The sequence below is a fragment of the Camellia sinensis genome, chromosome 2 (genome assembly GCF_055761805.1).
Source record: "Camellia sinensis isolate YWXY chromosome 2, ASM5576180v1, whole genome shotgun sequence".
NCBI lineage: Eukaryota > Viridiplantae > Streptophyta > Magnoliopsida > Ericales > Theaceae > Camellia > Camellia sinensis.
In genome coordinates, this window is record NC_138962.1 from 133,109,701 (window position 1) to 133,125,104 (window position 15,404).

Consider the following 15,404-nt stretch of genomic DNA (forward strand, 5'->3'; position numbering starts at 1 on the left):
GAAGATTGTGTTGATAGAGGGAAACACTATGATACACACCTATGCACCTTATAACTAAAGAATAAAATAGCACAATTTCATACTTTTTGAGTCATAATTAAAAAAAAATTGTCATAACTACACACAACATGATAACTAAGATCTCAGAAGTCATAACTAAAATTTTGTCATAACTAAAGAAGAAAATTTGTCATAACTAATGAAAAAAATTTGTCATAACTAATGAAGAAAGTGGCATAACTAGGGGTGCATGTGGTACACCCCTTTCAAGGGGTGTGTATATTAGAATTCCCGTTGATAGATCTCAATGAGAAGTGTTTTTCTTTATTTCTGCAATATTTTTTTTAAATGCACACACACACACACACATTTAAAGTATAGATTAATTGTAATGGTTTATATTATTTAATTTTTATTTATTTATTTAAAAGGATCATTTTGGTTTTAGTAATTCTTGTATGAAAACATATAGATGTTTTAATTGATTATAGTATGAATTTATCAATTTGAGTGGTATGTTCACCATAAATGAAAATGCTAGGGGGAAGGAAAGACCTAAATTGACATGAGATGTGGTAGCAAAAAACATATATGAATTTATTAAATATTGAAAAAGGATTCATGTAGCCTACCTTACTTGAGTAACACAACGTGTAGTTTGGCTTGGTTTGGTATTAGTTTGAGTGGTCATACCATTTGAAACACCCTTTCTTATGTAAATTTCGAGCAAAAGAGGGAAATGTCTAAGAAATTGGTTCTGCTCAAGTAATCTAGTGATTGTGATTAGAACTTAGTCTATTCATGTAAATCTACCTATGAAGCATGTGTATGGGCACGTGCATGGGTATGGATACTGGTATGTTGTAAAAAAAAGTAGGATATTGGTACAACTGGGTACATCTGTAAAAAATGTCTATTATTTGATTTGAAGAAATACATAAATTACTTAAATGGTTTAATTGGTTAAATATTTAACTTATAACCCACATTTTAAAGAACCTACAAACTTAAGCTTAATTTTAAAAAGGGTTAATTACATCAAAACCCCCTCATTTATGAACGCATACATTTTGACCGTCCAACCATAAAAACTGTACAAATTGACCTCTCTTGGAAAGGGCAAGAGTGGATGAAAGTGATGCATTATAGTTGAGGGGGTGTGCTCTCTCCAAGGTTTAGGGATCGAAATCTCTTAGGTGCTAACAATTCCTTGGGGCCATCGGACTGGGGAAAAACCCTTAAAATTAACCGTAGTGTACTTGCGGGAAACTCCTTGCCGAGGGCTTGTGCATCCCTAAGGATTAGTTGGGTTTTGATCCGAACACCTAGTGCTGATAACAAAAAAAACACGACATATGTATGGGTTCATGGATAAGATGATATTTGCAAATAGTTGAGAAGTCTTAAATTTAAAAAGCATGGACATAGACATGAACACTGATATGGACACGAACACGAACATGGACACGAACACAAGCACAAACATGGACATGGGACACTGATTTTGAAAAACTTGGGATACGGACACAGCAGATAGGGGTGTTCACAGGTCGAGTTGGGTTGGATTCACTGTTAGCCCGTCACCCTAACTGACTTGCTAAATCACCCGATATTGACCCACATACCATTCGAAGCCGACTGTTCGTTTCACTGGATTTTCGATCAGTAACGGTTGGTTTTGATTTTGGGCCAAAATACATAGAAATGGGATGCAAAGGAGAGGAGAGAGAGAAGAGATGAAATCAATAAAAGCAAATCTCATAACTATAGTACCAAATATAAATCTTACAAATCTCACAAATCTCAACATGGAATCAACATCATAACTATAACACCAAATATAAATCTTACAAATGTCACAAATCTCAACATGGAATCAACAAAACACAAATCTCAGAAACCTTGATACTAAAAACAAATAAACTAAAATCTCATAAATTCCATTTATGGCATTGTTGATACCAAGGTCGATAGTGGAGCGGCACCATATAGAGTGACTATCGTTGCTTCTTCACCATCTCTCAGCCACCATCAGAGAGATGAAAGGCCTCTATGTAAAGGAAAAAGGGAAAGTGTCATGACCCCAACCCAACTTTAGAGGTTAGAGAGGTGACCGGTCAACAATCATAGTTTATCTAAGGTTTGTCTAGACAAATCACAAAATGTTTAATGTAATAGGGCCTGAGATGGAAGCAATCAGAAATTAAACCTGCCCATTGAGTAGTGCATAAATAACACGGAAATATCATATACTTATTATTACTTCACCTACATAATTAAATTAATTACAAACATTCACAAGACGCAATCACGAAGTGTTGACTCTTCAAAACTTTCCCTAAAGGAGGCAAACAAAAGCCTTAGCGTAAGCAACAACTCCAAAAAGGCTTCCGTAAAGGTCTTCAAATGCAAACTGGTTGCTCTTCATGTTGCTCACCTACATATATATAGGGAAAGCGGGTGAGCTCAAGCCCAATGAGTAACATTAAAGTAAAGTGGTAATGAATGAATTCCAAACTCATTAGTAAAGGGTCATTTCATATAGCATGTGGAAGAGCATTCATACATATCATATAATTATCTCATAAACAAAGCATGATACATGGTACATCCATTAGAGCCTCTTAATGGAATAATCAACCCGGGAACAATTAGACAATCCACACTACGGTGGCGATGGAGATCAAATATAGTCATGGTATATTTAGACTATCCCCCTATGACTGGGACTATCTAAGGATGCCATTGATAATTTTAAACAAAATACAGAATATTCATTCATTCAGAATCAAAATAAAGATTTCTCAAATCATGACATATCATCTAACTTTTCCAAACTAATTTTGAAACAAAACTTTACAATAATATTACTCACAGTGAGTTTGGTTCCAGTAATGCTTTCCGACGGTCTGACCTACATGATGCATATATATAAACATTGATAAAGCAAAAGTAGTTAATTGAACTTAACTTCTCTTTTCTAAATCATTTAATTAAAGTCGGTTTTTGATTATGTTCAACTCTCATTAGACTTAATACATGCATTGCGATGTTCGGAGGGTCAAAAGGGTTGAAAGGAAACAAAATTTCAAAAACTCTGTTTTCCGCACATGCTGAAGGCTTGGCCGCAAGTGCGGAAGGGTCGGCGCACATGCGGTTATTTCAGAACTGAGAGCCCTATTTTGGGGTGCTGGCTGTACGTGCGGGGCTTATAGCCGCATGTGCGATTTTGGAAACTTTATGCTGTTCGCAAAATTCTTCTTGGTTCAAAGCTTCATCTACTCCAATTCATACCAAAACTCATACAAAACCCATCCTGAATTATGTAAATTTATCATTATACAAGGAAACGTGATTAATCTTCAACTCATTTGCATTAAAACTTCATATAACTTCAAGATTCAATTCAAAATTTCTATGAATGTTATGATTTTCAAAACTTTCTTCTTTTTTCTTCAAAACATGAAATTAAAGTTTCAAAACCTTTGAAAATCAATGATGCATGTTAAACTGAACCCCAAATTCATCAAAAGTAAATAAATTCAAACCCAAAATGTTAAAATTTCCAAATTAATTTCTTGATTCTTCAATCTAATTCAAATTCTTTGGGCTTGTTTGGTTTGTTTTTGGGAGAGTTGTTTTTGAAAAAAATTTTGGGAAGAGAGTTTAGAAATTTTTTTGGTTTGTTTGATTGTATATTTTGGGAGAGTTGTTTTTTTGGGAGTTTGGGATGATTTGATATTTTGGGAGAATTTGAGTAGATGTGTGTGAGAGAAAAAGTGATTGAGAAGGAGAGAGGAGAGAGAAAAAGTGATTGATTGATGTGTAAGAGAGAGAAAGTGATTTTAGAAATTTTTTTGAGAAAAACTCAAACCAAACAATTTTTTAGAATTTTTTTTCTATAACTCATCTCCCAAATGCAAACCAAACATACCCTTTATTCTTTTCTTCATTTCTTTTAAATTACATGAATTTGAACTTAATTTCTTCTTGAATTCAATTATTAGATGAATTTCCTACAAAAATTTGGCTTAGATTTCTTACCTAGGCATATAACACAAGGCAGGGCTTAGGGTATTCAAAGGTGAATATTAATGTAGTTATAGTCCGTGGCATTCTTTGGGGTGTCACAATAGGTCAGTGCAATGTACCCAAATGTTGAAGGATACTTGCAACACGTTCTCTTTTTCTAGTAGTTACTATATAAAACACTTATGAAGCACAATCAAGAATTACAAATCTTCTCTGCTCTAACATTGAAATTATGTACATTAGACTTGATGAAGTGTGCACTTTCTCTTTCTTTCTTTCTTCATTTTATTTTATTTTATTTATTTATTTTTGAGATAAGATTATAAATATGCTTTGAAGATTCACATCAATTCTATATGGTTAGGAATATAGTCTATCAGGAATTCTTTTCTCTTCCCCTTACCCCTCTCCTTGGCCTTTTTTTTTTTGCTAGCCAACAGAAATTGCATCCCATGTGGTTATTTTATATTAGAGTTGTGTGTAAGTAGCTCCATAATCCAAATAACGGAATATTAATGTCTTCTTGTTGCAATGGTTTGTGTTATATTTGTGGTAGGGGTGTGGGGAAATGGATTTTGAGGCTCATGCAGGAATATTTTGGGACTGATTCTGGTGCTTCTGAACAGGAGGATATAACAAAAAAGGGTAATTCGAATTTCTTTTGGGGCTTACATAATTTGATTTTTTAAAAATATTTTCCTATAGTAATTTTATTTCAATCTTTATTTGTTTCATATTTTAGGGAAGAAATCTAAAGGAACTAAACGATATGTACCTCAAAAGAATTCTGTAGCCTACGCCCTATTGCTCTCTCTTTACAGGTAGACACCAAATTATTAAATTTGTTTTATTATAAATTTTCAGTTGATTTCATTTAGTAACTTGAAGTGATTGCTTGAGGAATATGTATTATTAAAACTGTAGGGGGACTGCGAGTGGTAGTGATTTTATGCGTAAACAGGAACTGATTGATGCTGCTGAAGCAAGTGGGCTTTCTCGGGTTCCAATTATGTATGTTCACTCTAGTTAGTATTTTCCATTTATTTTAAATTTTACCAGTTGTTATTCATCAATGAGTTTTGAGTTTATTTTGAAACTGGCCTTTGATGTTCTTAGGCCAGAAAAGGTAAAAGGAAAGCCTGGACAATTTGGAAGTTCACCAAAGGACTGGTATAGTGGATGGAGCTGCATGAAGACGTTAATCACTAAAGGATTGGTTGTAAAGTCTAGTTGCCCTGCAAAGTATGCTTGCAATTTTTCTCTCTTTTCTTCACTTATTGTGATTATCCTTTGACTTCTTGATGTTGATAAGCAGTATGATGTAGTGTAATGGAGAGAGAGAGAGAAGCATTAAAGATGCCACAACCTAAATCAGTCACAATATAAAGCCAAATCTCCATAATACATTTAGAAATCTATAATTTATTGATCATATAACCCTCAGTAAATTAGGAAACCGACCTAATATTATTTGGAAACAAAATCAAAATATTTTACTAATATTTATATATTTAAATCTCACTAAATACTATTAACAATAATCTACCAATTACATTTGTGAGACCAAAATTTCTTTAGTCCATGCAATGGATCCACGGGTTTCACCCTAGGCTTGTAACTTGTAAGGGGTGTACTTCATTGAGGCATCAATGAAAGAACAAGTGTTGGCACGTACAATGTTTGACATTACAGTCACAAGTGATGGTGTACTTCATTGAGGCGTCGATGAAAGAATAAGTGTTGGCACGTACAATATGTATGATATCATGGTCCCAAATCTGTACACGGCCCAAAGACAAAGCGTAAGAGGTAGAGTATCATACATTACCGTCTTTGAGCTTGCCAATGTTAAATGTCACAATGCACTGCTTTACTGACCTTAAGTTTGTTATTGGTGATCCATGCCACGTGATAAGGTTTGGATGCGGCTCTACTTTCAAACTCAATTTCTTCATAGCTTCTTCGGACACAACATTTGTGCAACTCATAGTATTAATCACCAAAGAGTGCGCTTAATCATCACAACTCAACCTTGTATGAAAAATCTTTCCTCATTGAAGTTTTTTGAGTTCCTTTATGCCTTGGTTAGTAGAAGCCAACCAAGATCGAATAGTGCCAATCACATAATCCAAGATATCATCATTGTACTTGGGGTCAACATGATCAACAACTTGCACATCAATATCTCTTCGTCGCTTTTCCAAAAAAAAAAAAAAAAAAACTTGCACATCAATCTTTGAATCCTCGGATTTTGTTACCCTTTCATTTTTTGCCAGAACAATTGACTTAATAGACACATTAATTTTAGGTCAAGAACAATCCAGAGCATGATGTCCAAGCCCTTGGCAATAAAACATTTGGGCCTAGTGTTTCCTTTGTATGAATATTGAGTAGTAGGAATGGTATGGGGTGACCTTGTTAAGTCACCGATTTTTCCAACAGCTTAAGCTATTAGGAAATGGGCCCAATAATGTATTTTAAGTTTATCCAACACCCTTCCTCACATGCAACCCCATCTTACGTGTGGAGAGACAAGCAAGCAGCCAAACAGAGGAAAACTAAATGGGGACAGAATACCAAATGCTAATGGAGAGATTTGAACCCACGACCTCTCTAAACTTAAGCTTTGATACCATGGTAGGTGTTATAGGGTCAATTTCTGTTTTAAATTTTCAGCCTGTAATGGCACTAAGTTACAGCACTTAGTCTCAGCCAATTATCAATACACACCCACACAAAGTGTTAGAACAAGTAAGAGAGTAGGCAGCAAGAGATTACAGGAAAATCCCCAACCTTTATTAATTGCACCAACAATACAAAGGAGTGCCTATGGAAACTCTTACAATACTTAGTTATTTTCGAGTTCCATGGCGATGCCTTAAATAGGCTTACAATCAATTACAAACATACAACCAGCATTACAAGGAAAGCATGCCAAGTGACATAGTAGTTGACACCCCCAACTGCCTAGGGACTTAGGAACAATTCTGGGACTAACTGCTAATAACTGCTGCTATCTCCTAGCCTTGGTTGCTAATTTCCAGGCTTGTCTTGTCTTTGCCCAACATAGGTAACTGTTGCCAACAGACATGCATAACCGCTGATAACTGCTATGTTGTTTGCCTCATCAAGTCAGCCACGAATTTGGTTGTCTTGGCCACCAGACCAAGTCTTGCATATTGATTGCTTTCAACCCCCAAGTATGCTGCAGCCCACATTCGGGTCATGTTAATGCCTTGCATCTGTGCAATTGCTGCCCATACTTTGGCCAAGGGTTGTGTACTGGTGCCTCAGCACTTCGTCAACTTTTCACCTTGCTGTCTTGGCATGCCACCATCATGCCATGGCCTTGGTTGGACATTGGCGCAAGGTGTTGCCAATGCCAACCATGCAGCCTTCAAGCAGAAGGTGCTAATAGTAGGTCACTGATTTCCCAAAAGCTTAAGCTATTAAGAAACGGTCCCAACAATGTCAATTAAACTATCCATCAGACCTGTCAAGGAGTTTTCCATGCTTGGGGTTTACAAAAGTTCTTTCACTTCTCTTAACAGTGTCTATGAGAGCGCACACAGAAGTCATTTTTTGTATTTTTTTCCTGCATTTGAAGAGCTACTTTTACTGCATCTGTTGTAAAGTAGTCTGCTAGCAGTCCACCAGAAATCTGAGGATTTAATTTAACCCTCGGCAATACATGGAGATAATTACGTCTTCAATAAATGAAAATTTAGATATAGTGTCCAAATTGTAGAAAAACCTCGTGTACTCTTGCACAAACTTGTTTTCATGAGTGAACTAAATTAACCGCAAGTGGGCTTTTTGCTTGTGGCTTAATGGAACAAAATAACGGTTCGTAGAGAACTTTATATCTTCCCATGTTTGGATAGTGGCATGATGCTCTTGCTATATTTGGTCCATCAAATTCTGGCTGTACTCTTCAGTTTAGCTTCAGTAAAAAAATAGTTTCCTTTCATTGGTCAATTGGTTCCAACTAAGGAAAGCCTCCAAGCTACTTGTCCAATTAAAGAATACCTTTGGGTCTTGATCTCTACTAAAATTGGGGACTTCACATGATGCAACATCTATCGCATGGTTAAACAAGTACGATAGGCTTTGGAAGGCCAACACAAAAAGGGTCCTATGATCGTCACAAAGCCTTTTTGGTCCAAAGAGAAGTGTCCGTGGTAGTGTTTAGTAGCTAAGGGTATTATGGTAATCTCAATATTGCTGGACATAGGTTTCCTATTTTGGTTCAAGTTATTAAATGGGTCATTATATACGTGTTTTATTATATCTAAAATAATCTTAGTGGTTAAAAGTTCAAGTTTCCTATTTTGATATTGAAGTAGAATTAGAAGTCATTAAAGTCTCCTATTATGATTGAAGTAGAATTGGAAGTCATAGTTTGTCTAGAATATTAGTAGTTGCCAAATATTTGGTTTCTAAATTTGAGTTCCAGTCCTTGTAGAATTAGGAGTCTTTAGCCTATAAATATGTATAATCTCAATGATTCATTGAAGAGTTGATATTATGAAAATTTGAGATTGTGTTTGTGCGATTGGCCTAACCCTTGTGAGGGTGAATCACCTCATTCTCTCTCCATTCTTTTATCTAGCAAGGTTACTATTCATGTCACTGTTCACAGCACTTCCAACAACCACCCAATAGCCTCTAAACCCTTCGTGTTTTCATTCCCAAAACCCTGCCCTTTTTACAGACCCTTAAACTTTTGCATTTTTAATACATTCTACAACCACAAAATCCCACAAAATCTAGCCTTATAAAACCAGTTGTTGTTGCTGCTAGTATATTTATCCAGGCTCACTATCTGCAGGAAAGTAATCCGTACTCATCCTACATGATTTTCGTATTAGAGCTTCAGGATCCTACCTTTATTCTCTACTGCTATTTTTTTTTTTTGGACAAAGTTGTTTATTGAATACCATGGTGACAAATGCTGAATTGAATTCCAAGTTCGAAGCCACCTCAAAAGATTACGGGGCTACCACCAAGGAAGATGTTGCAATGTTGAAGGGTGATGCTTCAATGTTAAAGAGTGACGTACGTACCATCACTACAACTTTCGAGGAGATGAAAGTATTAATGAAAAGGTTGTCAACTACTATCTTGGGCAAAAAGCCTATTGAAGAAAGCACGGGTCAAGAATGTGGTGCCTCAAATATCCATGTTTCTTCATCCCCTAACAAGCAACGAAATTTTGAACAAATTCTTCCACAACTAGCACCAGCCCGCTATCAAGAAAATCCTAGATTAGTTGATGTTTATAGAAGCACTAAGCTTGAAGTTGGAGATCTAATGGGGACAACAATCCGGAATTATTCCTTGATTGGTTGCATAGCCTAGAGAGTTTCTTTAGGTGGTATCGTTTGAGGGATGAGAGAAAACTCTTCTTTGCGGGGGTTAAATTGAAGGGAACAACTAGAGTTTTGGGCAAAATACCAACAAATGCATTATGTTGCCATTAGATCATGGGTAGGTATAAAGATTGCAATGACTCGATACTTTGTACCAGTAAACTACAAACGTGTCCACTTACAATTCACACAATTGGTGCAAGGAAGTATGTTGGTTGAGGAATACACCAGGAAATTCTATAGTTTGACTACAAGATTGGAATTTCCATCGAATGAAGATGTTATGATTTCGATGTATCGACAAGGGTTAAACTCACAAATCTCTTGGGGCTAGTTGCTAATCGACTTTATACCATGGCAAATGCGGTTAAAGTAGCTTAGCAGATGGAAGAAGAATTGAAAACTAAGATGTCCATGAGAGCTTCAATAGAAAATATTACACAGAGTGAAAGGGTTTTTGTTGATGCCACCGAACAAATGGTGGTCGTTCAGCCATAGATTGCCAAAGTAGATCTGGGTAGATTGCAAAGGAGGGCGTTGGTTGCAAAGTTTGATGGGGAGGGAAATCACAATTGGTTATGTGAGGAGGAGAGAGATTGTTGCATTGTGGAGGAGATAGGGGTGGTGGTCACGGGTGGGAGGGACAATGGCAACGGGGTTGGGTTATAGGAGGAACGACAGTGACCGGGGTAGGTCTCTAGTGTTGGGCGGGGAGGGTGTGCTGGAGCTGGTTTGCGTTTGGGAGATTAGGGATGAAAATTGTAATAAAAAAAAACAAAGAAATGTGGGGGGTACAAAATAAAAAGTGGGGGCTATTAGTAGTGCTCTCTAAGAACATTGAGGGTAATTCTATTTACACAACAATTTTACCTCATGACACTATTTTTCTAATTACACATCCCTAAATAATTCAAAAATGTTATTTCATCTCGTTACACACTTCTTTATTCCACATATACTTTCATCCCTAACCTCCTCTTTTCTCCTTACACCCAAAATCTTTCAAACCCTGAGTCCTCCATCTTCAACTACTACATCTGTTGCCACCTCTGAGCACCACTCCGCAGCCCCATTGCCATGGTCACCACCTCACAACCCCCTGGCGCCGTAATCATCACTTCGCAGCCTCCCCCGCGACGACCTGTTTTGCAGTTTTTTTTATCATGTGCATTGTTCGGAGAACTAGAACAAATGGCGGCACACTACTGTACAAATTTGGTTTGTTTGGTTGGAAAAACGGCCGAACAAATAAAGTTTGTTGCGCGGTGTCCTACCAAATTGGTTCAATTGATTAATTAGCATGTTTGGCCATAGAAGTCCGAAAGTGAAGACTGAACAATCTCAATTTGTTCAGTGAACTAGAGCCGAAAGGATTTGAACTCACTTTTTTCAAATAATTTGAAACTAACCTAATTAATATCTCTCTCTCTCTCACATCAATTTATTTATCTATTTATTTTTTAATCTCAATTTAGCAAGTTGGTAAATATTCTTTTCTCTATATTTATTATCTAATTTAGTATAAAGATCATCATAGACTTTTAACTTAGCATCTCTAATTGTCCTTTTTAACCTCCTTATTAATCAATTTGTATCTTTTAAAATTTTCTTCATTTTTATTCTTTTGCCACTTTTTAACATTCATTTTTGCTACGACTTTTATTTCAATATTTCACCACTAAGTATCTTTAGATATGGTATTTCCTTTGACTCTTCAAGGACATCTTTTGATATTATTTTAATGCATTCTGCTATTGTTTTTCCCATGTTATTAGTATCACCTTCCAAAATCCGCATTGCTTCTTTAATCATTTTATCCTTAAATAATTTTAATTTCTCATCTTTTAGATTCCACCATCTAGTTTGTAGGTTTCTAATATTTATTTTGGGCTTGATTTTTTCCTTTAATGTTGCATTCTTTACATATTAAGTGATATGTTTTTCCTATAAGAAAATAATTTATTTGACTCTTATTCGGTCCTTTTTTAAAAGTTATTAAGTGTTTTTTTTTCTCTTTTCAAAGAAAGTATTAGTTATTATAAGAGCAAATACTATTGCGAAATCTAAAATTTTCTCTTTAGTTTTTAAAAGTTATTAGTGTTTTTTCCCCCCTTCTCTTTTTAAAGAAAGTATTATTTACTATAAGATCCAATACTATTGCAAAATCTAAAATGTTCTCTTCAGCCTCATTCCGACCACCAAAACTAGATCCACCGTGTATCCTCTTGTACCCTTGCTTATCTTTTTCTACATGACCATTGAAATCTCCACCTATAATTATCTTTTCGTCTGTTGGTGCTGTTGCATTAACTAATCTAAGAAGTAACACGTTCATAAAATGAGTGTAGCTAAGATGAGAATGCTTAGATGGATTTGTGGTAAGACTAGGAAGGGTAGAATTTAAGACGAATATATTTGTGAAATGGTATGAGTAGAGCACAAATTGAAGATAAGTTGAGAGAGAACATGCTAAGATGATTTGGTTATGTACAACGAAGCCTATAGATGCAACAATAAGAAAGAGTGATATGATCACCATAAATGAAAATGTTAAGGGGAAGAGGAGACCTAAATTGATGTGAGATGCGGTAGTAAAAACAGATATGAACTTATTTAATTTAATTGAGCACATAGTCCATGATAGAGTCGAATGGAACAAAAGGATGCATGTATCTGACCCCATCTTGAAATGTAAGAGGATATGAGTTAACACCATGGCAATGAAAATTTTGGAAGTGATAGGAAAAAAGGTGAGACTTGATGGGTGGTTATATAACTATCTCCATCAAATTACATATTTATACTCTAATGACTTGGAAAAAAATCTCTAAATAATGAAGTAATGAATTCTTGGATTTTTCTTGGAAATAATAAATGCGACATGCATTTAGAAACAAGCTTCACCATATGGGATGTTGCTTTTATATGATAATTTTGTTTTTTTTCCCCATGTAATATAGTGTGTGTATATATGTAAATATATTTGTTGTCTTGTATAAACTTTAAATATAATTATATAAAGTAAATATAATTTTGGCTTCGTTGTCTTCTATCTGATTTGGGTGTACCTCAGTCTTCTCAGACCTCTCTCTATTGCAACAACCACAGTGCTATTCAGATTGCCCATAACACTGTCTTCCATGAGTGGATGAAGCATATTGAGATTGATTGTTACTTTGTTCGTCAGCATATGCAGTTTGGCTCTATTTCACTTCCTTTCGTCTTTTCGGCTTTGCAACTTGCTGACTTCTTCACCAAGACTCACCACTGCTTGATTTCAGTTTTTTCTTGGCAAACTCTTAGTGTTTTTTGCTAAAACACCTTGAGTTTAAGCGGGGGTGTGAATATATTAGATTTTATGTGTATATGGTACTATATATATTTTGTATATATTGGGGATTGAGTGAATAATTTGTGTTTTCTTTTTTGTTCTTGGATTAGATTTTTATATAAACCAATGTATTCTTATATTACACACACAATTGAATATACAAAAAAACATTCAGAAATCTTACAATCTGTTCTGATGGGAATCATGATTTATTGCAAGTTCGGAATTTGCCTATATAGTAATGCTTCGACTTATAATTTTTCCCCCTAATTGATTGCAACTAGATGATGTCGTAATAGATACATGATTCACTACTACATTGACATTATACACTTCTACCTATGAACAGTTAGTGGGTTGGGCTCTTGGAGACTTCATTTATGTTTTGTGGCATTGTACAACTATATATAACTTAGTGTCTGTGACTTGTGTATTCTGCAGATACATGTTGACTGAAGAAGGTAAGGAAGCAGCGCGTGAATGTCTCTTGAGAACTGGTCTGGTTGATTTGACTGAGAATTGGACTACTACAGAGAGACTTTCAAATCTGGACGCAAGCAATATTTCAGATTTAGAATTTGCTCGTGCTGACATGGCTAAAGAAGTGACATTGGGATCTGTTAATTCAAGTTCGCAGAAGAAATTAATTGATGTTCCGCTCGAGTCTCTAGATAGGGTATACTTGCAGTATACATATGATTTCAATCTTTTTAATTATTATTTATTTATTTTCACTATTGTTAGGTTTACTCACTGTTTGTTTCCTTATTTCAAAGAAGAAAATAGAAAATAAAGAATATAACTGAAGTAAAAGGAAGAGAAACATGAGGCCTGAAAAATTTCTTTTATTTGGATATAGACAAGAAGTGGAGAGATAGGAAAGGAAAAGTGTAGGCTTATGTGCTGTTTGATAAAATTGAGAACTGAAAATTGAACACTAAAAATTAAGTATTGAAAATTGAATACTGAATTTTTAAGTTGAAAAGCTGTTTGATAAAAATTTAAGTGCTGAATTAAAAATAAATATTTGATATTTATAAAATCAAATTTAAAAATTATTATTTTTAAATTATATATTTTAATTTTTATATTGTGATGGTGGCAGTGGCATAGTGGTGGTGATAGTGATAGTGATAGTAATAGTGGTAGTGGTGGTGGTGATGGTGGTAGTGGTAGTGGCATGGTGGTGGTGGTGGTGGTAAATGATGGTGGCGTTTATGGCAATAATGACAATGGTAATGAAGGTGATGGTAGTAGTGGCCGCGGTGGTAATAGTAGTAGTGATGGTGGTGGTGGTAGTAGTGGAGGTGGTGGTAACGGTAGTAATGGTGATAGTGGTGGTAGTAGTGGCGATGGCATGGTAGTGGTAGTGGTAGTGGTAGTTGTGGTGGTGATGGTGACTGTGGCGGCGGCGGTGGTGGTAGTGGTGGTGGTAGTGGTAATGGTAATAGTGGTAGTGGCATAATGGTGGTGTTAACGGTAGTGGTAGTGGTAGTGGTGGTGGTGGTGAGTTTATAATAGTGTATATTGATACTTATGCTTAGTATTTATAAATTCAGTCATAATTAAGTAAGTTTTATATGACTTAAAATTTTCTTAAATTTTAGCTTACATTTTAAAAGGCACTTAATTTTTAAGTGATCAATTATGGTTATCAAACGGACTTAATTGATTATCACTTAATCAATTCAGTTTTAGGTGTTGAATTATGTTATCAAACACCCCCATAGTGTCACGACCCCATTCTGCCCCAAACATGATAGCATTGTGACTAGCTAGTAGTACTTGACTACCAAAGGCCTAGCAAGATAAGACAAGGTTGGACTAACCATACTTGGGGCTTATGAGGAAGCTTTAATCCATTAATTATCAAAAGTCCATTTAGAGCATGTGCACAAGTCATATGAAATTCAAACATGCATACCTCTTGGATTGATATCTTGTTTATTTACAAAGTTCAAACGACAAAAAGAAAGTACATCATCTTAACTACAACCTTCCAAAAACCAAAACTGATGTACAAGATTGTCTATTCAAAGTTACATCTCCCAAAAGTGCAAAAACAAAAGAAAAACTTCTTAGTGGACTTCTCTTCATTATTGTGTTCTTCTTCATCACCTACATACATATAGGGGGGAGAGGTGAGCCATTGCCCAGTGAATAGTAATATAGTAAAGCGGTAAATGAATGAACATCGATGAGCTTTATAAAAACATAACACAAGAATCATAGCTTGAACATAGCTTAACAAGAGCATGATAATACAAGGCTTGACTTTCAAACATTTACATAGAGATGAACATTCTAAGGACCTTGAAAGTGAATAACCGGCCCGGTGCTGGTTAGACAATCCACCCAAAGGTGGCAAAGAGCTCGGCCATCATGGTGTTATGGGCATGTTATGACGTCCCCCAATAACTAGGACGTTTCCAAGGATGTAATCTTCATACATGATACAAGAATATAGGATGTTCATTCATAACAAAACGATAGCATAGCTTTCATAAACATAGCATAGGTTTTGCATTTGAATCATATAACTTTACTACACTACTACTCACAAATGGCTCTTGAACAAAAGGGTTTCTTCCTCCAAAAGTGCTTGACCTACACAAAACAAGAACAAAGTATTGAAAATAACCTAACTTGCAAGTTTTAATATCAATTCA

At 35.4% G+C, this 15,404-nt stretch overlaps 1 protein-coding gene across 1 annotated transcript in view; it reads left to right on the forward strand.

The window, feature by feature from the left end:
- The window catches only part of MUS81 (Restriction endonuclease, type II-like superfamily protein), a 96,479-nt gene that overhangs the window by 764 nt on the left and 80,311 nt on the right, over window positions 1-15,404 (forward strand). The window contains exons 2-6 of the mRNA XM_082915623.1: window positions 4,589-4,677; window positions 4,775-4,853; window positions 4,957-5,043; window positions 5,149-5,274; window positions 13,177-13,411. Coding sequence (XP_082771749.1) covers window positions 4,589-4,677; window positions 4,775-4,853; window positions 4,957-5,043; window positions 5,149-5,274; window positions 13,177-13,411 — 616 coding nt within the window. The remainder of the gene's footprint in view (window positions 1-4,588; window positions 4,678-4,774; window positions 4,854-4,956; window positions 5,044-5,148; window positions 5,275-13,176; window positions 13,412-15,404) is intronic.